The sequence below is a fragment of the Myxocyprinus asiaticus genome, chromosome 9, assembly GCF_019703515.2.
Source record: "Myxocyprinus asiaticus isolate MX2 ecotype Aquarium Trade chromosome 9, UBuf_Myxa_2, whole genome shotgun sequence".
In the NCBI taxonomy this organism is placed as follows: Eukaryota; Metazoa; Chordata; class Actinopteri; order Cypriniformes; family Catostomidae; genus Myxocyprinus; species Myxocyprinus asiaticus.
Genome location: NC_059352.1, coordinates 16,325,831 through 16,347,897, shown reverse-complemented (window position 1 = coordinate 16,347,897; position 22,067 = coordinate 16,325,831). Strand labels below are relative to the sequence as shown.

General features: G+C 37.9%; 3 protein-coding genes across 4 annotated transcripts in view; 2 read left to right on the top strand and 1 right to left on the bottom strand.

The window, feature by feature from the left end:
* The first annotated feature begins 1,944 nt into the window (after nucleotides 1-1,944).
* On the top strand, nucleotides 1,945-11,480 carry endou (endonuclease, polyU-specific). The gene is made up of 7 exons (XM_051706847.1): nucleotides 1,945-2,179; nucleotides 7,583-7,739; nucleotides 9,581-9,786; nucleotides 10,141-10,254; nucleotides 10,370-10,476; nucleotides 10,645-10,787; nucleotides 11,146-11,480. The coding sequence occupies exons 1-7, from the start codon at nucleotides 2,113-2,115 to the stop codon at nucleotides 11,258-11,260; spliced, it is 909 nt and encodes a 302-aa protein (XP_051562807.1). The 5' UTR covers nucleotides 1,945-2,112; the 3' UTR covers nucleotides 11,261-11,480.
* sumf1 (sulfatase modifying factor 1) lies at nucleotides 11,322-14,711 on the bottom strand. The gene is made up of 9 exons (XM_051706839.1): nucleotides 14,385-14,711; nucleotides 13,902-14,075; nucleotides 13,744-13,818; nucleotides 13,123-13,205; nucleotides 12,867-12,989; nucleotides 12,669-12,783; nucleotides 12,401-12,514; nucleotides 12,237-12,296; nucleotides 11,322-12,114 (listed from the first exon to the last, which is right to left on the bottom strand). Exons 1-9 carry the CDS (start codon nucleotides 14,649-14,651, stop codon nucleotides 12,013-12,015), a joined length of 1,113 nt encoding a protein of 370 aa, XP_051562799.1. The 5' UTR covers nucleotides 14,652-14,711; the 3' UTR covers nucleotides 11,322-12,012.
* A 785-nt stretch (nucleotides 14,712-15,496) lies between these two features.
* The window catches only part of itpr1a (inositol 1,4,5-trisphosphate receptor, type 1a), a 66,751-nt gene continuing 60,180 nt past the window's right edge, over nucleotides 15,497-22,067 (top strand). For both annotated transcript variants that reach the window (XM_051706804.1, XM_051706806.1), the window contains exons 1-4: nucleotides 15,497-15,516; nucleotides 15,755-15,927; nucleotides 18,515-18,623; nucleotides 21,559-21,629. In XM_051706804.1, coding sequence (XP_051562764.1) covers nucleotides 18,532-18,623; nucleotides 21,559-21,629 — 163 coding nt within the window. In that variant the 5' untranslated portion in view covers nucleotides 15,497-15,516; nucleotides 15,755-15,927; nucleotides 18,515-18,531. The remainder of the gene's footprint in view (nucleotides 15,517-15,754; nucleotides 15,928-18,514; nucleotides 18,624-21,558; nucleotides 21,630-22,067) is intronic.

Genomic DNA, 22,067 nt, shown 5'->3' with positions numbered 1-22,067 from the left:
ACTGTTTTTCAAAAAGTATAGACACAATACTTAAGCATATTACGTTTTAACATGACTCTAGTGTGATAAAATCATTTACTAAACTGGGCTGCGTTTCCCAAAAGCATTGTAAGCCTAAGTAGATCGTAGAAACCATTGGCGCCAATGGTCTCTACGATCAACTTAAGCTTTCGAAGCTTTTGGGCAAGGGTGTAGATTTGGCTTGAACATTGGGGGGGGGGGGTTACAGTGTGAAGAATTTACATGTTTCCATTGATCATGGTATAAATACTGGGTTGTACTTGCTTGTTTTGATTATTGGGGAAACCAAAACCGGAAACTTTATGTAAAGTATATCAAAGATAGAGTTTACATGGCTTTGAGTTTTCTGTTTTCATTGTCTTCTGTTTTTGAACAAGCCATCGTGTTGTCCTGTTTATGGTCAGACGCTTGATGAGAAGACGCGATCAGCGCCATCTAAACAGAACAGCCTCCCCAAATACACTTTGAATACACAGCTGCTTTATGTTTGGAGCACAATAGCGGCCGGCCAAAAAAACATGCTAGCTTCAGAGCAGTTATGTACTTTGGTCCATTCTGACGTGTGATTTCAATCTTATCATGTCCATTATCTGACACACTGATAATAAGCTATGTAATCTGTGCTCATAGCCCTCCCTCATAAACAGCGCGTTTGGAGAGGGACTTGAAAACTGCAGCCAAGAAATGCTCGCGGTGGTCCGGTTATGGACTGCGGTGCGTTTTGTGGAGTGATTTCGATCTGACCACATTGTTTACTGTAAAAGTCCGCTCTCATGTCTGTTCCCCCAGTGCTGTTGAAGCCTCGAGCCTGTGGAATAGCAGATACTTGTCATGAGTTTGAATTCTCAGCTGTGGTTGTAATGTGAGCTCATGAATGAGTAAGTGCTGTAATTGAATCGAAATATTCCTTCTCATGAGTAATGTGGAGAAACGCTCAAAATATAGTGACGTGAATGCGTGCTGACCTACCAATAATAACCTGGAGTTTACCTACATACCTAATTTCTGTGACGTTGCTTCAACCTTACTTTTGAAACCGGAAGAACGAAATGGCTCAATAAAACAAAAAATAACCACTTTACCCTTTACGATAAACATCGTTGTTTGTGTTTCAGAAGAAGAAAGAAAGTTATACACATCTGGGATGCATGAGGGTAAGTAAATTATTAGAGAATTTTCCTTTTTGGGTGAAGTATCCCTTTAAATTCCTTTTTATGTTCAACAGGGGTGTTTATATATATATACCATTTTTTATTAGAATAGGTTTATTGTGAACTCTGTGTCAAAAAAATAAATAATTGTCTACTTTTGTGTTGTGTTATTTTGGAATCCTATAAGATAATTCCCATCAGGATGATTTAGGAGTGGTTCCAAAACTACTATAGCAAGAACAACTTTACAAACAATGAACATTCTGGATGCTAAACTGTCAAACTGGCTTACAACAGACCAGAGCACAAACTAAGCTGACAAAACTAAACAACTGTCACATCTCTGAGCATGTGACAGCTCTGTACACCAGCCTGAAGTTGAAAGGCTTTGACAAAATTATCTTGATTGCAGTGTGAATGGAGCCACCTGGACTGTTTGCACCCACACCATGTTATGGAAACATACAGGGGATCACTTTCTTGCCAAGAACCCTTGCCAAATGAAAGTAAAGCATGATTTCAAGACAGTATAGACATAATACATTGCATACTACAGTATATTCTATATATGCCATATTATAATGCTGTATTGCATCTGTTTTCACCAGGTGTCTACCGTTCCTGGAACTTGAAACTTAACATTTCTGATTTTCTCACAGATTGTGAGAAACTGACCAAAGAAACTTACTAACTGTGTCGAACTAAGAGGAACAGAGACTGATTCATTTGATTATTTTAACAACTTCCTCTCCTTCACCACTCTCCTTTTTTGCTCACGGTGAAACTGAGTCACCTAGTCTTTTATTGTCAAGTATTGGGGGTTTTCATTGTGACTGGTTGCTTTGGTGCATGGGAGGAGTTCTTACGGATTTATTGATCTGAGCAGGTTTAAAAAAACAAACTCGGTCTAAATCTGCAGCTTGTGCATCTGAATCATCTAATGTCCATGATGAAGATCATCCTCATTCTCTCTCTCACCATCTCCCTGATCTCTCAGGGCTACAGCGGTAAGTTCAGGAGTTGTATGAGAATACATTCATTCATTATTAAAGGGATTTTTCACCCAAAAATTATAATTCTGTCATCATTTACCTTTAAATTGTTCCAAACACGTATGACTTTCTTTCAAAAGAGGTGTTAGGCAGAATATTAGGAACTGACAGCCTCAGTCACCATTCACTTTCATTGCACACTTTTTTTCATACAATGAAAGTGAATGGTGACTGAGGCTGTCAATCCCTAAAATTCTACCAAACATGACCTTGTCTTTCATGGAATAAAGAAATACATATGGGTGTAGAATAACATGAGTGTGAGTAAATGACAGTATTTTTATTTTTAGGTGATCTGTCCCTTTAATTGAAAAGGAATATGATAAATGTTTATGTATGTTTTTGTATATCAATGCATTTATCCCAATACATACTGTTTTTTCCTCTCCCTCACTGACTCTTTCTCAGATTCTCGGGACAGTTAGTGTCACTGTGGATAAGTGTGATTCTTAATTTTATTTGACTTTTGCTTTTAAAATTGTCACCTTATGACTCACAAAATCTCATTTATTTTTAAAGGAATAGTCCACCCAAAAATTTAAATTCTGTCATCATTTACACACCCTCAAGTTGTTTCAAACCCCTATGACTTTCTTTTTTTTTTTCATGAAACACAAAAGGAGACGTGAGTCAGAATGACAGCCTCAGTCATCATTAAATTATATGGAAACCACTTTTCATTTTAGGGTGAAAAATTGCAATGAAAGAAAATAGTGACTAAGACTGTCAGATTATTTTGGGGGGGGGGGGGGAGGTGGGGGGCTTTAGGCTGTGCCTTATGTCTAATTGTTTTATATCCTTGTCAGTTCAGACTAATACAAACACTAATTCTAGTACAATTCATTTGATGTGTACTTAATAAAGTGTCTTGGCGTAGTAGAGCTATTTCCTCACATGAAATGTAGCCCAAAGAGTAGTCAAGTAAACAACTTAAATAATGCCTTAGCTGTTTTTAGCATATGTAATATGTTTAGTCTCCTTTAAGGGTCATTATCCTGTAAAGGAAGATATGGTAAGCTCTACAATGCCTTAAACGGCTGCCTCTGCGACTTGCAATGCCAGCAGTATGAGGACTGCTGCAATGACTATAAAAAGCAGTGTGGTTGTCGAGGTGAGCATAAGAGCCTTCATTTTGTGGAACATTAAAATGTTATACATAGCATATACTGTATGTAGTGGGTCATCAAATTCAGATAAAACTAATTTGAGATGGTAAGACAAGAAAACAAAAATGGACTGAAACTTACAGTACCCAGGAAGGGACAGGTTTGGTTCACTTATTTTTGTCGTGGACACGTCATATTAACTCGTGGGAACGTGATGATATGTCGTGGCCACTAGATCAAGTGCGTTGCAGCCGCTGGGGACGTGGATGACACGTCCCCCGCACTCTTTAAAAAGGTAATTTTTGTCCCCTGCACTTTTCCAAGCTAAACCCGTAACGAGTCCAATAAGTGGATTTGTATACAATATTCTTTGCATTTTGTTACTTTGGGCTGATTGAGCGACTATCCAGCCAATCACAGGTGAATTTCATGATCCGAAACAACCCTTATGTAATAGGCCGTCAGTCAGACAATCTAATCAACGCGGCTCTATTAATTTCTACAAAGTTACTTTCAACAATGCTCATTTATGCATGTTTTCTATCTGCATTGATGTTGATCTAAATTAATAATCTAGAGATGAGGAACACACAAATGAGAGTTATTTATCAGCATATCATTCATGATTGGCAGCATTACGTGAAATGCACTACAGAAAAAAAAACAAAGGTTTTTGTTTATAAAGTGGACTTTATATCAGCGCATGGGTCTTCATTAAGTTATGCTTTTTATATTATGTTTGTGAGCTAATAGTTTGATAGGTTGTTTTTACCAATTTAAGCAGATTACTAGATCTGTGTTAAATATGTATAGCTATTTTTAATATCAGCTCCTTTTTCCTATATGTTGGTGTGCAGTCGATGAACTGTAGGAAAAAAGATAGATCTGCTGTGTGCTTAGAATACTTAGGCATTTTACTGAAGTGAATAGATATGTAGATGTGCTTTTTTATACATGAAAATATACAGACGTTATTGAAATTATTATTAATTAAATTATTTATAATTATCATAAGACTATTATTGTTGTCTTTTTATAAAAGTCATGCTCAGCAGCTCACAAACTGTAGGGAAATGATACATTTAATTTGTTTTTATAATGCTTTAAACCTCTACTAAAGTCTCTTTGTAGGTCTGTAGACATAACAAATTTTAAAGGATTGAAATTGTCTTTTGATCGTTGATTCAGTGACTAACTAATTTTTCACAAGATACTCATTTGTCACCACCTTCTGAGATCACCAGAAATGGTCACTGAATCATTAAATGGATCTGAACAAATTTTGGTGAACGTAGTCAGAACACTCAAGCCAATTGGATACATTTAAATCCCACAATGCACAAGCACAGAGTAAAAAATAAAATTGTGCACATGCACAGTTGTCATTATTGTAATTGATTAAATAATTTTTTCAGGATAGCTTGTGCTCAGTCTTTTATTGTCATGTGTGAAAAAGAAGCAAGTGCTCCACAAGATGCCCTTTATTTTGCAATACTTGAATCTTTAAAATACTACAAATATTAAAAGTAAATAATACGTATATATTAACATAATACTTATATAATACTTATGTATGAATATATACTGATATATAATAATACTGCACTGTAAGTGTTGGGTCTGTGCGAGCCGCCTACTGAAAGCAGTCCTCCAGTAATTTTGGGGGTGGCACACGCCGCCAGCGGCTTGCCGCAGTCGGACCTTCACTTATGTCTTAACGCCACCATCCACACTATTTCTTTGTAGGCTATGCCATTCATAATTCAAAATAAAATATTATTTTATTAATCATCATGTCTTTGGATGTCATTCATAATTCAAAATAAAATGTTATTTCATTAATCATTTCCATTTTTGCTGTTTGTCCATGACGCGGTCATAGGTCTTTATTTAGCTCTTTACATTAATGTAAAAAAAAAAAAGTTGTGGCCACGAAATATTATGTTGTGGGAACGACATCCTTTTCTCGAGAAAAGGATGGCGTTCCCTTGACATACAACAAAAAGGATGTTGTTACCTTGTCATTAAAAATCGTGGCCACGAGAAAAGGATTTCATTTCCTCAACATAATATCTAGTGGCCACAATATATTAATACGTTCCCACAAGTTAATACGACGTGGCCACGACAAAACTGAGTTTTGCAGTTTAACAAAAAAAGGTGTAACTTTTCAAAAGATAGGCTTACTCCTTGTTCATTTAGACAAAAAGGCAAAACAAACACTGACAGTAATTTAATCATATATAGGCTATACACAAATCTCTCACACACGTAATGCACAAGGCCTGTTGAGTCACGTGGGACAAATCAGTGTTTTATAGCAGGTATAAATATAGCAGTTTGTTCTTAATATTAAGGGTTTATCTGTTACCAATCAGCGTGACCCTGGTAAGGAGCTCTGCTGTATCCACCTGTAGAGTTTCACACACCATTTTATGCATCTCAGAGTTACTCAGAAAACACTGTGTTGTGGTTTGTATAGTATGTAGTATGATTAAAGGGAATTTGTAATGAAGGACTCAGTTATATTCAGAAAAAAGAACATGTGATTCTTTTTATAAAACATATATGCAAAAGTTACTAAAGGTAAGATAAATCCTTACTTAATTATTCACACTTGTGGCTGTCAACAGTACAAATCTGCACTAACCCCAGCATTGTTTGCAAGGCTTGGACATACAATGACGAAAACAACAAATCAATATCCTCAAATCCAGTAAGATTTACTGTCACAGATCTGATTACAAACATTTTCAGACTCTAAATTAACATTGCACTGAGTCATGATTAAGAAACGGTTTTAACATTAATCATTGAAATGTTACATTTTGAAATTATATGTTGCATGACATAAACTAAAATGAGAGGGCATGCCTTTTTTATAAACACCTTACAGTGCTTTTTGTTTTGTGTGAGAAATAGACCTCAGATGGAACAATGTGACCTTGATGCTTGCTTATCTGCTTTGTATGTTTTTGGCAGTGTCTTGATCACAAAATGTACTTGATAAGAATGTACTTCTGTAAGCGAGAGGAAATAACCCCAGCCTTGTGTGACAAGAACCATATAAACCCCTTGCTTGCTTTTAATAAATCGAAGAACTGCTTGTGACATTCTGTGTCCGTGTATTTCTTCCCACCGGTGAATTCATCTCCTGATCGAAGAGTGACTGCGAAGAAGGCAGAATAAAGCATCCGAATCGTATTTTACTAACAGTTTGCTACTGCCCTAACACTCAGTGCCTTACAGTGCTGGTTACAAATCCTCCTCATAATCCATGTTCTATTCTATGCTACAAATTGTGTATAGGGTTCAAAATCCATAAAAGAAGACCAAAATTTGAAGTACTGCCACCAAATGGCACAGACCTTCAGACTGTTATGACTTGGGTTGCTATATTTTTTCTAACTGATCTAACTTACTGTTTTTGCACAGCGGACGATCAAAAAGAGGAAAAATCGCACAGACTTACATTGGCGGAATGTTCAAATGGGATAACGGAATGCTCGTTAATTCAAATTCCAACTGTCAAAAATTCAAATGTAAACAAACCCACAATAGGCCTTTGATCTGCTTTAAGTTGCTCAGACAAGGCTTTGTCAACCTAACATCAAAGTTTGGCTAGTTACAATCTAGTAACAAATCCCTAAGCCCTAAGTATTAAACTTTAACTCATAATTTGTCCTGCATGTTTGTGCTATGGACATGAATGATGCTCCAAATCATGCAGCTTATTGTGGAGAGGTGTGCTGTAGCTTTTCTAAGTGATCAGACGATTTTTGCCTGGCATCAATGAAATTGGTATAAAAAATCCCTTAGACTTACATTGAAGGAGGGACCTGAGCCATATCATACAGACTTGGGGAAGGCAACACTCTCACAATCACACAAAACACCCTTGCAACCACACAGCAATGTACTAAAACCATTCAGAAAAACCTTAGCAACCACACAGTGCCCTGCCAAGCACCAAGAACAACCTAACATTGTGGAGGCGACTTTTGCATTGGCAAACACCACTTACATTTTCTTCAGAAAATATGCACATTTTGTAATTACAGTAATTACTTGGCTAATTTGCTTACAATTACTAAAACAAACTTTTCCAATTCTGAAAACTCTTTCTCCCTTACTTCATTCTTTCATTTTACTGTATTCCATTCTTTATCTCCTTCAAACTCTGTCAATGTTATTATTCTCTAAATGCACTAATTCATTCTTTACTGTGTCTTGGTTTCTCTCACATCCTTAGAATCAGCCAGAGTTACTGACGATGAGATCAAGTCTCTGTCTGAGACACTGTTCAGGTTGGACTCTAACAGTGCCACAGACTCACAGTTGGTTGTTGACCCTCAGGCACAGATCTCTTCCTCTGAGACAAACTCTCAGAATGACCTCTCATCATGCCCGTAAGACACACATTCTATACAGAACTGTTTCACTAGAACTGTTTATCCAGTTGAGAGATATGGGCCACTCGAGCTGAAAAATCTCATAAGGCGTAGGTCATAATGGGCAGATTGAACAGGCGAAAATGCTACGTATAGAGAATCAGAGGTGTGCAAGGCTTGTGCTGATAACAAATCCTCCTCATAATCTCCAAACTCTATATCCCATATTCGCCCTCCACCTTCATGCGGTGCCTCAGGAGGCACAGAAGTAGTGATGTGGGAGGGGGACTGAATTCAACTTTCTCAACGAAAGAGAGTCATGAGTGCTCCTAAGCTTCATGTGTTCACAGTGAACACAGACCCTATGAGTACTGCTTCAACTCCTGCTTATACTGTATGCTCGCAATGACACATGCATAGAGTGGAGTGCCAGGCGTCACCAGCCAAACAAATTGGTACTGAGATAGAATAGGTTTTCAAGGTCACTGTTTCTGGGAGGAGCTCCCACAGTGTCAGTTACTGACGCAGCGCCAAAGTTACCGACTCGAAAGGGAACTCCTTCTTGTGAGATGTTTTGCTTGAAAAGTGGGCTTGTGGTAACTTAACCCTTGTGTGACCTTTGGGATATTTTTTCGATCATTTTGGCTGTGTTAATGCCAACGGCATAAATTTTGCCACAGGTGTGTATTTTTGGGGGAATTTTGATATTTCAACCTCAGTTACTAAAATACATCTATAATACACTGTGTACACAAAATAGTTACACTCAGGAACTTCAGGACAAATATGTCCCCATTGAAACCCATTAAAACTGCAATATTTGATCCCAGCGCCATTAAAGCATAAAATCATGAATTCTATGATATTATGCTTTCATTCCGGAGCCCTGGCTTCAAAATTTTAATTTTTAATATTTTCCACCAGATGGCACCATTTTTCTCATGTTTAGCCTATGGAGCAAATACATGCTTTTTTCCTATGTTCTGTTTGCTGTATTATAGAGCACTGCAGGCCAATTGAATAAATGATGCAGCTAAAATTGTGTGGGTTTGTTGGTATGGATGTCAGAGTGTGTTTCGTATGTGTGTATTGAGAAATGTGTGTGTGTGTGTGTGTGTGTAAAAAGAAACAGTGGCATTATGTAAACAAACTGGCATTTAAAGGGTTCAAATCCTGAAAATTAATGAATATTTGGTAATTATGATCAGGACTGATGTTGGTTAAAAAGTCAGTGAAAGTGGAAAATAATATTAATATATAATATTTTTATGGCAGTTTTTTGATGCAGACATTTTGGTCCTCTAAGGTCCTGAGTGTGAGTTTTTTTTTTTTTTTTTTTTTTTTTAATCTGACACCGCACAAAAAATAATAATGCATCAGAATCAGTGTTGTTGCTAATCATTGACATATCCCAGACTATGATAATCCCCCCCCAAAAAAATTCCCCTTGGTATTTAGTATATGGAAAAGAATTCATTTTTTTCATAAAAAACATCAGTGGTGTTATATAAACAAACTGGCATTTAAAGGGTTAAAACCCTAAAAATGAATAAATATTTGGTAGTTATGATTAGGACTGATGTTGGTTAAAAAAATTAACTCATTGAAAGTGGAAAATAATATGAATACATAATATTATAATGGCAGGTTTTTGACGTGGACATTTTGTCCTCGAAGGAGCTCAGAGTAACTTTTTTTTATTGATGCACAAGGGTTAATTTAAAAGAAATAACACTTGGTTAGATATTTATTGTCTAATGCAATGCATTTCCAACATTTTTAAGTGTGACCTAAGTGTCCACATACATACACTAGAATGTTACAGTATATGCATTATAATCCTCTTTCTCTTTCTCTAGATTGTTCAAGTATGTGAGCGAGGATACTTTGTTCTCCAAGCCCACGTATAAAGCTCTCTTGAATCTGCTAGACAACTATAGAAGAGTGACAGGAGATATTGAGGATGTCCCCTCTCAGGAGGTACAGGAACAGGACACTTTCCTCAGAGAGACCATGCTAAACACTGAACTGGGCAGGGAGCTCTACAATTTCTTTCACTCTAAAGGTACTACCTACCTGCAGAAAACCTACTTCAACACAAAATTTATATTATGCTATTACAATAATGCAAAATAAAACATATATTTTAGAAGAAGAAAAAAATTCTGAAATTCCTTGACCAGAACAATTTGGAACAATATAGTTATATCTAGAAATTAACGAATTCGAAAGTGCTTTGTAGCTATTTCACAAAGTGTGCTGCTGTATATTCAAATGCAAATAGATCCTAAAAAAGTAACTTGCATTTTTTTCTAAGAAGACCAAATTGTTTTGTTTTTGTTGCTGTCAAATGAAAATTCAGTAATTATTACCCTCAGGTCCAACCCAGTTGCATAGTGTTTGTTGTGTTATGGGACAGGTGTGTACTCGTCACAGGAGGAGTTTATCCAGGATCTCAAGATGATGTGGTTCGGCCTTTACTCTCGATCTGGTGGCAAGCTGGACTCCAGCGGGTTTGAGCACATCTTTGTAGGTCAGTCTGTGTGTGATCATAAGTGAGGCTGTGAGAGTGCATACTGTTTTTTGACACATAGTTTGTGTGTGTGTGTGTGTTGTCTTCTGTCTTTCTTATGCTTCTCTGAGAACAGGGGAAATTAAGGGTGGTAAGGTGTCTGGCTTCCACAACTGGCTGCAGTTCTATCTGAATGAGAAACAAGGACTAGTGAATTACTACAGCCATAGTTTCAATGGCCCTGTGAGTATTTCATCTGTTAAATTTACCAGTCACTGTTGCAACATTCATATATAACCAACCTGTAGGGTTATTGCATGCATATTGAGGACATATAAGTCAGTTTGGATGTTATCATTTTATACAGTAAGATTTGGTCTACTAAATACAACATTTTCACCTCTCTTTCAGTGGACTACATATCCTGATATATTGGGAATGCAGTTCAATTGGGATGGATATTTTAAGGAGGTTGGCTCTGCCTTTATTGGCTCTAGTCCTGAATTTGATCTGGCAGTCTACAGTCTCTGCTACATCACTCGCCCTGGCAAGATGTGAGTTGTACTTTTTAGCTTCACTTTATTCTATTCATTTTAAATTCTATCCATCCATCCTATTATTAAATAAAACTATTGTTTACATCAGTACATATATCAGTTAATGTGACCATGTATGAGTTTATTCACCCATTCATTGTTAATACAATCCATCCATCCATTGGATAACAAAAAACATCATTATTTTATAATTGCAATATAATGTTAACAATAATTTATAATAATTTGAAAATAAAATACATAAGATAAAATAATAGATTAATATGATAATAATAATGATATAAAAAATATGATCCAGATTAGCCACTAACCATTAATAACCACATGAACCTTAAATGCTTGTCTGTATTCTCAGGTGTTATCTGAGTTTGGGAGGAAAGACCCAGGGCATTCAGACCTACACCTGGGATAAGAGCAGCTATGGGGACGGAAAGAAGTACATTGGCTCTGCCTTCCCTGCCACACCCTGATGCCATGTTATCAGAATATCAATATCAGCAGATCCACGGCTAACAAACCAATCTTTTAATGTTCCTCCATTTGTCTTTGTTATTTTAAGTTGCCACAGACACTCTCACTAACTTTTATTATAAGGTAAACGTTTTCACATTTTTAAACAGTAGATTGAGAAACAGACTGTTCAATTGATATGATTAGAAAATTTTTACCAAATAAAAGATACCAGACCCATTCTTTTGCCAGGAAATCAATGAAAAGATGTTGTAATTGACTAAGCATAGTACAAAAAAGTTAAATGGTATACCATGCTTTAAGAACACTACCATGATGATGTAATGAAATGGTATTCTTTGAAGTACCTTGAGTATGTAAACACCATGGTATATATAGTTTCCTTAATATAAGATTAGTGGTGTTGTAAACATTTTATCAAGGCATGAAACTGGTCATTTCAGAAACTAAAGCATTCACAAATTTACTCCTAGGGCTTCACATCAGTATCCTGTGCATATAATTAGAATTGTGCAGAATAACTTTTATCTTTACCTAAGCTACTTTAAAACAATATACATTCTTCCTTTGCTATACCGCCTATTAATTATACAAAGACACAATAAAGAATTAAACAAATAACACCAAACTCTTACAAATTGTTTTATTTACATAAAAATGCAGTATTTCTCTGGATTTAAAATGACATGTAAGTCAATGGCACAATATCTTAGTCTATGACATCAATGATGGAGGACATAAAGATTTGAGGTTATGGTTCAAGGTCAGAGACGCATCGGAAGCCCAGGTTAGAGGCAGAACTGTCTGGGGTGTTCTGACTACGGGCTGCACACCTGTACCTGTAGCAGTAAGACTTCAGAGAGAGAACATTCAAGAGAAGAAACATATTTGATTTAGCTTCATAAACATGTTTTTTTTCTTGCAGATAAAGTTTTGGTAAATATGTGCACAACAGCTCTACTGGTCTGTGTGTACCTTGTGACACATATAAGAGCCTCCTTTCTTGACTCTGTCTGTCCCTGATTCTGGTCCTTTCTGTGGAAAAATTAGGACATACAGGATAAGGGCCTCATATGCAAGAAAGAACATCAAGACTTTTCTAGTATGCATGCTTGCTCATTCGCCCAAATGAGTCTTACAGGGTTGTACTTGTCTTCTGTAGTATGATGAACATTCCACCAGTCTGCCGTCCACTCCCACACATTCCCCACCATGTCATACAGGCCAAAGCCATTGGCGGGAAATGACATCACCTGTCCAAGACATCAAATACATTATATGGATGTGGTCAAAAGCTGTGGCCTATGTTCTTTAAGTTCTCCTCTCTAAACACAATGATAAACAACACAGAATTAATTAACATATGACAATATACTTCCTAGTCTACAGTGTCTTTCTCTCTGTTACCGGTGATGTGTTAATATAGCCATCCTCTGCTGTGTTGTGATTAGGGAAATCTCCCTGCCACAGATTAGCATAGTGCTGACCTCTGGGCAGTAGTTTATTTCCCCATGGGTACAGCCTAGCAAGAGAGACAAACAGAGAATGTGTTATAAAGACATTAAAATGGACAAAAAATACTGCACAACACTGACACACCCATACCTATCCTGCAGGCCTCCTCTACAGGCGAACTCCCACTCTGCCTCAGTGGGAAGTCTGCGCTTGGCCCAGTGACAGTACGCCTGAGCATCAGACCAGGACATATGAAGCACGGGATGATTTATCCTAAACACACAGAAAGAATGAAGTAAATAATATGACCTAAAAGTGTGTTTTGGAACTTACAAGCATAGCAAAGTATCATCTGATTTTATCATTTGTGTTGAATTGCAATAAGTTGCATTGCATTAAGTTTTACCGTTGCTCTATTGTTGAATCTGGTCCTTCTGGGTGTCTCCAGTTAGCACCTTTCACTGGTGACCACCAAGGAGCAGCAGCCACCTACTGACCATGATAATATACATTGAAAACCTGCTATACCGCACCATATAAACTGTCGCACAAGAAGTACATAAGCAATACACTGAACGAAAAACACAATCTATTAATAAACCTCTGGTCTATTTGGAGATTGCAATCTCAAGCTCTTTCTCCTAAAACAGGGGTTTATGCATGCACAGTCACACAGGCTCATTTTTTGAAGTAAATATTTTACTTGTGTTTTATGATCTTATCCAGTGATCTTCCTGTTCCACACCTTCCCTCACTTCTTAAGACACTGTGTTCTCTAGCCCCTCTTGATTTACACTCAGATATATTTGGGTGGTTGACTTATAACATGGACTGACCTGAACTTTTTTTTCAACATCACAATTTTAGGTTAAAATCTATGAATGCATAAAAGAAAGTGTATACTGTAACTGGTCCACTAAATAATGAAAGAAGGGCTTTGCGAAGTCAACATTTTAAATCAAACATATACCCAACATTTTAGTGCAGTAACATGCGGTTTGAAAAAAAAAAAAAAAGTGTGTCTCACCGCATGCGATAGAGTGCTTTTCACCTCCTCACTCAGCAGTCCCTCAAAAACAAAGGAGTCTCCAAAACGCTCGGCCTACAGACACAGACAACAGATTCAGTCTGTGTTTGTGTTCATTATTTGCATTATGGCTCTGTAAGTGTGTATGTGTGTGTTACCTCTGTAATGTAGCCTGTCTGGTTGGTAAAGTGTTGGAACTGCTGGTTTGTGACTTCATGCTCTTCAATGTAAAAAGGGTCCAGCCACACTTTCCTTTGAGGACCCTCTCCATCCTGCGGTATTCCAGGTTCATCTGTACCCATCATAAACCAACCTCCCTGCAGCAGCACCAGCTAAACACACAAACACATTTACTTGGCTATCTGAATTTGGGACACACCACTGACTTTTGACTATTGCTTTTATATAAAGCTTATTTATAATTACTAGACTAACCTAAGCACTAACCTTAACCCTAAAAGAAAAGAAAATTTCTATATACAGTATTTGCTATATAATGTGTCAAATTTACAATTGATTATGTCCCTGAATTTCCCCAAATAAATGTTTCTTTAGATTTAGCTAACTTTTGAGGACAAATTTGTCCCCTATCTATAGCTAAGCACGTATATAACTGCAAACATGTGTAATAATAAACTTACCTTGCTGCATTTATCATGTTCTGGCGTATGTGGATTTTCATTAGCTGTTTTGGAGTATATATTTGAACCATCGTGGTGTTTCAGATTGTTTTCCTCACTTACGTCAACAGCAGTACCTTCCCTTTTCAGTCCCTGACAACCACAATCCGTGCCCTGAGACTCCGAGGACACCGCACTCATATCACGGTCACAATACACTGCCAAAATAATGCTCAAGCAGAGAAATAAAACAGCAAAACTGTTCAGTATTGGTGCCATAGCTAACATAACTGTTTTCGTTGTGAACCACACTTCCGGAATTAATCATATGATCGGTCAGCTGACATGTGTCTGATAAACTGACGGCTGTATGTTCTCTGAAGGTAACCGTCCGGCTGGGAAAGTCTCGCGATGGTCTCATTTTCTGTTTTTAAGGTTAGGGTTAGGAGTGAGGTGAGGTTTAAGGTTAGGCTAAGTGTAGCGGTAGGATTAGAGTTTCCGAGGGACTCCAAATAAACAAAATAAATACTGTATATGAATGTCGCATGCAACTCACGCGAGACTTTCCCCAGCCGGACGGTTACCTTCAAGACGACCCTCTGAAACATCGTTACTATAACTTGTAGTAAAAATATATATTTTATATTTTAAGTTTGAGGTAGAAGACAGCACGTTGCGCAGGTCCCTAATTTCAAGATAACCGACAAAAGACTTCCCCCACCCCCCCGAGAAAGATGTTTTTTCATTGTTTTGTGGACAGTCAAAACCTATTTAAAGCTGACCTATGTAACTTTTTTGGGGGTTAAAATACTTTCTCCTACCCCAGCTCAATATGCAGAGACAACTATTAGAAAGCTATTCAAATTGATATATTTGTTGTGAGAGAGACCAGCTTAAACCCGCCCCAACAACGTTACGCAACCAATGGCGTGAGTTGTGGGCGGGACTAACTCTTTGTTTGACCAATGACAGACGAGGGGCGAAGTCAGAAAGCTGTTTTGAAAATAAAGTTTATTTTTGCAATTCCGTTTGAAGGCGCTAGTGGCGCAGAAATTATATGCTTCAGCTTTATGCCTAAAACCCATTGTTAGTCTGCCCCTCATCCTCATTTTCAGTCCTGTCAAAAATCAAATAAGGTGCCACTCTGAATAAGGTATTGTCTTATTTGTCCATAAAAAATTTTTTCATTTATATTTTATAAATATATTATTAAATACTGAGGTTTGCTAATATGATATGCAATATAATTAAATTCAATTTCTCCAAAGACTCTATTTATATTATTTTTAGTAGCGCAATAAAAGGGAAATTCTGGGGCTTGTAGTTATTGAGTGCAGCAGATTATTCAATTAAACGTGGCGTGGCACCAGTAAAACACCATTTCCCATCAGTCCATAGAAACTGACAGTCGACAGAGTCACTCGGCAAGCCGAAAAGAGACGAACATCGGGGCGATGGACCGCAGCTGGACTCTATGAAGAGTCGGGATATTAACTTTCTAACAGAGGACGCAACGTTTGGGAAAATACAGCGTCCACTTTTCCTGCAACTTCACCAGAACGAGGTAAAAACCTGTACCCACATACACGGACAAGTAGGAGTTTTGCGAAGGAATTGTGTTTTATTAAATATTTATCTTATCTGCGGGGAGAGCATCGCGCGCCCTACAGAACCCGCCCATAGGTTAGAAAAACTGCCATGAGAAACTTAGTTACGGGACGAGAAAAAACCGGGGGAAAAGATACAAACTTAGCAAAGAATACACAAGTGTGTTAGATAGCTCTTCTCCACACACTGTTATTATTTAACACAGAATAATTTTATGATAATATCAACATGGGTCTGGTGCCGTTAGTCAAAGCGCATTTAGGGCTCGCACTAAATGCGTTTTCTGAGTACATGTGACGATGCTTTATCAGGCTGTGTCTTTATTTATTCACAATCCACGAACAATCTAATTTATGTACGTCTTGGGATTTTATTTCTCTTTGGTAGTGTTTATTTGAGTGGAAACAGTATTGTTAGTTTCTGTTTTCAAGACGGACGATCTGATGCTGATGTTTAAATAATCAGATAAAGCTTACGCAAATATCGCAAAGTCTGACTTCAGTACAGTTTTCATGTAAAACAGAAAGAGCCGTTTTGTAGGCTTTCGTGTGTAGCAGGTATTTTGCAGAGAGAAAATTATTCGCATGCAAATCACTCCTCCGCACTGCTCTCTCTCTCTCTCTCTCTCTCTCTCTCTCTCTCTCTCTCTCTCTCTCTCTCTCTCTCTCTATTTCTCTGCGTGCATATTTACTGTTTGGCTGGCTAATCATTTGTTAATCAAATCTAGTAGAGTTACAGGAAGAATCTGGGGTGGTGAAACAGTACAAGGTGTTAAAAATGTTATGTGGAACTGTTGCAAAGGAATAGCATTGTCTGTTCCAAAGCAGTTAACTGTCATTATGAAGTATTTCTTATCAAACACTGTGAAGGCACCTGTTTCACATGGGTCTTTTTATTTCAGCACTATCCAGCACTTGTTTTTCCATTTCATTTGAGACGGTCAATCGAATATTAGTTTCAGAAGGGGCTTATTTTTTTCATCTATTTTTTATTCATTTACATATTACATTTTCTGATTCTTAAATTGTTATATTGACATGTAATTGTGTTCTGTTGCATTTTGATTGGAGTTTGAAGATAACTTACCATCTGATAATTTGTCAACTTTTAGTTATTGAAATTAACCACTTATTACTTAGATTTTAGGATGAACAGAATTTGAAATGAGAACTGGGACGAGGCCCCATGGTTTATAAGAATCTAATTAGGATGGTTTCAGTGATTTGCTTCTTTAAAGTAAAAAGAGAGAACTATAATTGTAGTAGAATTATAATAGAATGAAGGTCCAGCAGTCAATTTTGGAGTCATCAGCTTGTTTGTTTGTTTTTTGGTCCCATCACAGGATTCTCATTATTAAATATATATTTTTTTCTATCACATGTTTTTATATAGCTACTCGAAAGAGCCACTTGTGATTTTCTGCCATAGATGTTGTCTTTTAAGACATCAAGTTAGTTTTGATGTGAATGTTCCTTCTATGTGTGCAAACATTGTTTTTAAAGGGCTCTCAGATGTATTTATTTTTATAATTTGTTGGCTGTTTGCTTCACACTTCATACTTAGAACATTTATAAAAAAATTAGAGCTGTTAGAATTAACGTGTTAACGCATGCTATTAATTTAAAAAGTATACCGTGTTCATTTTTCTGAATCGCGATTAACGCATTTACCGTTAATACAGCTAAAACCAGCATAAACTCTGGTTGGAAGGGCGTAACCTTTGTAATGTGTCCACCTGGACTCATTACACTTCACAACGCACACACACAAAAGCACTTCCGTGTCAATGATAAAGTGATGGAGAAAGGACCTCTTAATGCTATTTGATGTACAAAACAAGCTCAGTTAGGACTTCTGATAGCAATCAAGTATTTTTCAGCCTAGGTAATTTGCATTTTAATTACCACAGAAGCATGTCAAGTCTTAACTATCACCAAAATGCAGGATGAGACGTTTTTGTCTTTTCATGTGGAGTTCAAAGCGGCGCTTGACGCTGGCGTGACGCGAATTATGAACGCGGCTTCACGATTGCTGTAACAAAGAGGATAGCCACTGTCTAATTTAATGCCCATTGCAATGAAAATGCAACATTTTGGGAGACGTTATTTTAATTAGTCAAACTCCCATGCAGACTTTGGGAAATGTTTAATGTTACTTGAATTTGTGCTATTTTATTGCATTTCTATCTTTATACTGTGGAAGGCTTTGTTTGGAAAATGTTAATAACGCATTGTATTGTTACATATTGTTTTATTTTCTTTCCTAAGATGGAAATAAATGCATTTTGAGATGAAAATAAGTATATAAAGTTTCAAATTGCAGCACTTTCAAAATCTGCAATTTATTGCGATTAACTACAAAAAATTATGCGATTTAAAAAAAAAATTGACAGCACTATTAAAAATCAATTAAAAAATATTTTTTGGGACTCCTGTAAGTCTGTTACTGTTTTCTTATTTCCAATTGTTTAATTACCTATTTTTTCAGAGTCCTTTTATTTTAGTTTGATAATAACCTGACTCTTTGACCTCTATCCTCTGTAGGTGGTGGAGTGGTTGCCATGGTGGACAAAATGTCAAGTTTCCTGCACACTGGGGACGTGTGCTCCCTTTATGCTGAAGGCTCTACCAGTGGCTTCATAAGCACACTGGGGTGAGTTCATTCACAATTATATAATGCTTTAAAATTAGTTGTTCAAAATATTTAATGTTTCATTGAATGCTGTGCAATAATATTTTAATCACAGAGGGTTCATACATTTGTTTCATGGGCAATTATTACATATAATAAATAATTAACAAGCTGAATAATTAACCAGCCACTGATTGTATAAGATATATTTTGGACTTTTTTCCATTAATACTTCAACATTAACCTCCTGTTGTTTTCTGCTGACTAAGATCTTAAAGATCAAGACTGCAGGAATTTTCTTCTGAAGTTTCATGAAGTTACCTTGGCTGAAGGATAATCTGTGATACATAAATAAGACTGTAATTCTGCTAACTAGCTGTCAGCAGTTTAACCCTCAGTGTGTACCCTCTGTGTGTGTGTGTGTGTCCATATTTATGGCTGACTGGTTGTGGAATTTGGATTAGGTCCAGTAAGCTTCTGCTTTGGTCCAAAAAAGGCTAAATCTGAGCGCACACATAAAAATGCACTCAATTATTTACTCACTCAAACACACACAGACAAACTAAAGACCTGTTCACACCAAACATTTTTTCAGTACGAATGTTCGTTCTGAACAAGCTTTTGTATGGTAATAAGTGGATTCCGATGGTGCTATTCATACCGGGTCCGACAAATCGGCCTTTTTACGGAGAGTGGTACGATTTTATTTCTTCGTACTGTGATGAAAACTGACTGACCAATGAGATAAGAAATTTTTGTCATTTTTCCAGAGTCGCTGCTGCTTCTCAATCCAGTGCGTGGTGGCGCTAATCAACTGGCAAACACCGGCTTTTTATGTGCAGCTGATACACACCCAGAAAATTATATACTTAAAAATAAATAGTTGCAGTTCATGAACCCTTGGTACTGCAAACATAAACCCGTTCTGTTTTTGAAAGTCTGCTTATGGTGTTTTGTCTTAATGTGCATATTTAATATGTAGATCACTGTGCCTGCTATATGCTCATGGCAGTAAAAAGTGCAGTGAGGTTCAGCAATTTGTTTGAGCTCATAGTAAAATACCATAAAAAGTTTTGTTACATGCAATGTTTTAGACAAACGACTGCAGAACCACATTGCTATTGTTATTGCAAGGATAATTGTAACAGGGTTAAAATGGGCAAGGAGGAGGTGGGAACCGGCTGAACAGTCAAAATAATGTTTAAGGAAAACTTAAAAAGACATAAACATAAACACACACACGGCAGCTGCATGTGGGCCCCTCTCTCCCAAACTGCTGCATCCAGCTCGACTTTATCCCTCTCCTCGAATGATTAGCCCGATTAGGGGTCGGCTGTGCGCACTCACGGCCCGGCCCCACCCTCCTCTTCGTCACACTCTTCCCTCCTTTGCTTCAGGCCGGGGAACCCCCGGCATGACATACATCTCCCCCCTCCTTTCTGGCCGCGCCTGCTGGCAGGCTTTTCACACCTTTCGAGACCTGGGAGGGAGACAAGGGGAGGGAAAGAGCAAGGCGGAGCGACAGTGAGGGAGAGAGAGAGAGGAGAGAGAGAGAAAAAAAAATTGCTCGCCAGTTCCCAGACACGCCATCGCATGGTCCTCGACCACTTCTCCACCCTCTGGCGAACGACAGCCACTCCTCCCCGGGCGGACCGGAGCGACTTCTCCGACCCCTGGCGGATGGAATGCCCCTCCATGTTCTGGTAGCTGGGAGCGTGCCCCTCCGTCCCTGGCAGCGGCTCCACCACTCCAGGCGGCCAGCAGCGAGCCCCTCCTCACCTCGCGGACAGCGGCCATTCCTCTGCGTCCAGGCGGCCGGCATGACTCCTCCGTCCCCCGGCGGATGGACGAGGCTGCTCCTTTGGGCAGACGGCAGTGGCGAGGACTCCACGACAGCGCACCCCTCCTCCCTCCCGGGTTTCAGAACCAATGTAACAGGGTTAAAATGGGCAAGGAGGAGGCGGGAACCGACTGAACAGACAAAATAATGTTTAATGAAAACTTAAAAAGACATAAACACACACACACGGCAGCTGCGTGTGGCTCTCTCTCTCTCCCAAACTGCTGCATCTGGCTCGGCTTTATCCCTCTCCTCGGCTGATTAGCCTGATTCACGGCCCGGCCCCGCCCTCCTCCTCATCACAATAATATAACAAAGTATTGCAATAATTTAAATAAAAGCAGTAAGCCAGTATTTTCTTTTATATTATTTTTAATAAGTGCATCCTATTTTAAACTAAACTGTTATTCTTAATGTACATTATTCCACGTGAGTTTTTATCACTGTAACTTGTGTCATATTATCCAGGCATTATAAAAAGAGAAGTTGGGATCTGGAGTCCATTTGGAAGATACTTAGGACATATATTTATGCAACAGTGCTTTTTACTCATCTCACTCGCATTAAAAAAACACAGATTATATACATATGCATCAACACCATGGAAAAAACATAATGAAACAGTTGTGCTGAATTAGGTAAATAAATGCTTTAACAGCATTCATTGTATTAATCTTTAACAGCTGAAGGTGCAGGCAGGAGACTGGTATAACAACAGCACCGGCTACTGTACAGAAGTGAAAGAGTTTTTCATTTCATGTTTTCACAGACTCTGTGTGAATAGACCTTCCGTCAGAGATTCGTCACAGACTTGTTGTGAACAGGCCTTTACACATATGCAGGGAGACCTTGAGCATTTTCCAAACGACATTTTTGCACCCTTAAAGGGCACTGCGGGAAGGGGACACCACTCGAAGAGTCATTTCAAACTAAAGTAAAAAAACATTTTCAAGAAGGGCCCTTCCACAAGACTGTTATCGGAGGGTACATTCATACAGTAATGCCATGCTCCCACATCAAGAGCTCTGTCCTTCAGAGTGAGTAGGGCATAGGGATGATGACTTATGATTGGAATTCGCCCCTCCTCACAGTAAAACTCTTGTTTGTTTTAAACAGGTTGGTTGATGACCGATGTGTTGTCCAACCAGATGCAGGGGATCTGAACAACCCACCAAAGAAATTCAGGGGTGAGGAGTGTGTATGTTTGTGTGTGTGTGTGTGTGTGTGTGTGTGTGTGATGCTGGTTTATTTTCAGTTGAGACAGGAAGTTCAGTTACTTATGCAGAATTTTGAAGTCAAAGGTCATATGTACCCAAGAGAACAGTGTTGTCATTTCATGAAAACCACTTAATTTAGCAAGTCATTCTTCAATCTTAGATTTATTATACCAATGTATTGTAAAGCTAGTTTTTATTACTGTCAAACAAATCTTTTATGTCATAATTCCCTGGGTAGAACAGTCTGATCTAATTTCTGTGGACGTTTACTTTGCTGTGGAAATTGTTACCAACACAGATCCACTTATTTAAGGATTAGATAAATGATCACGCTTTAAAAACTGTACAAAAGATTGTATATGGTTGAGGCTGACTTACTCAAAATGCATCTGCTGGTGACACTGAGAA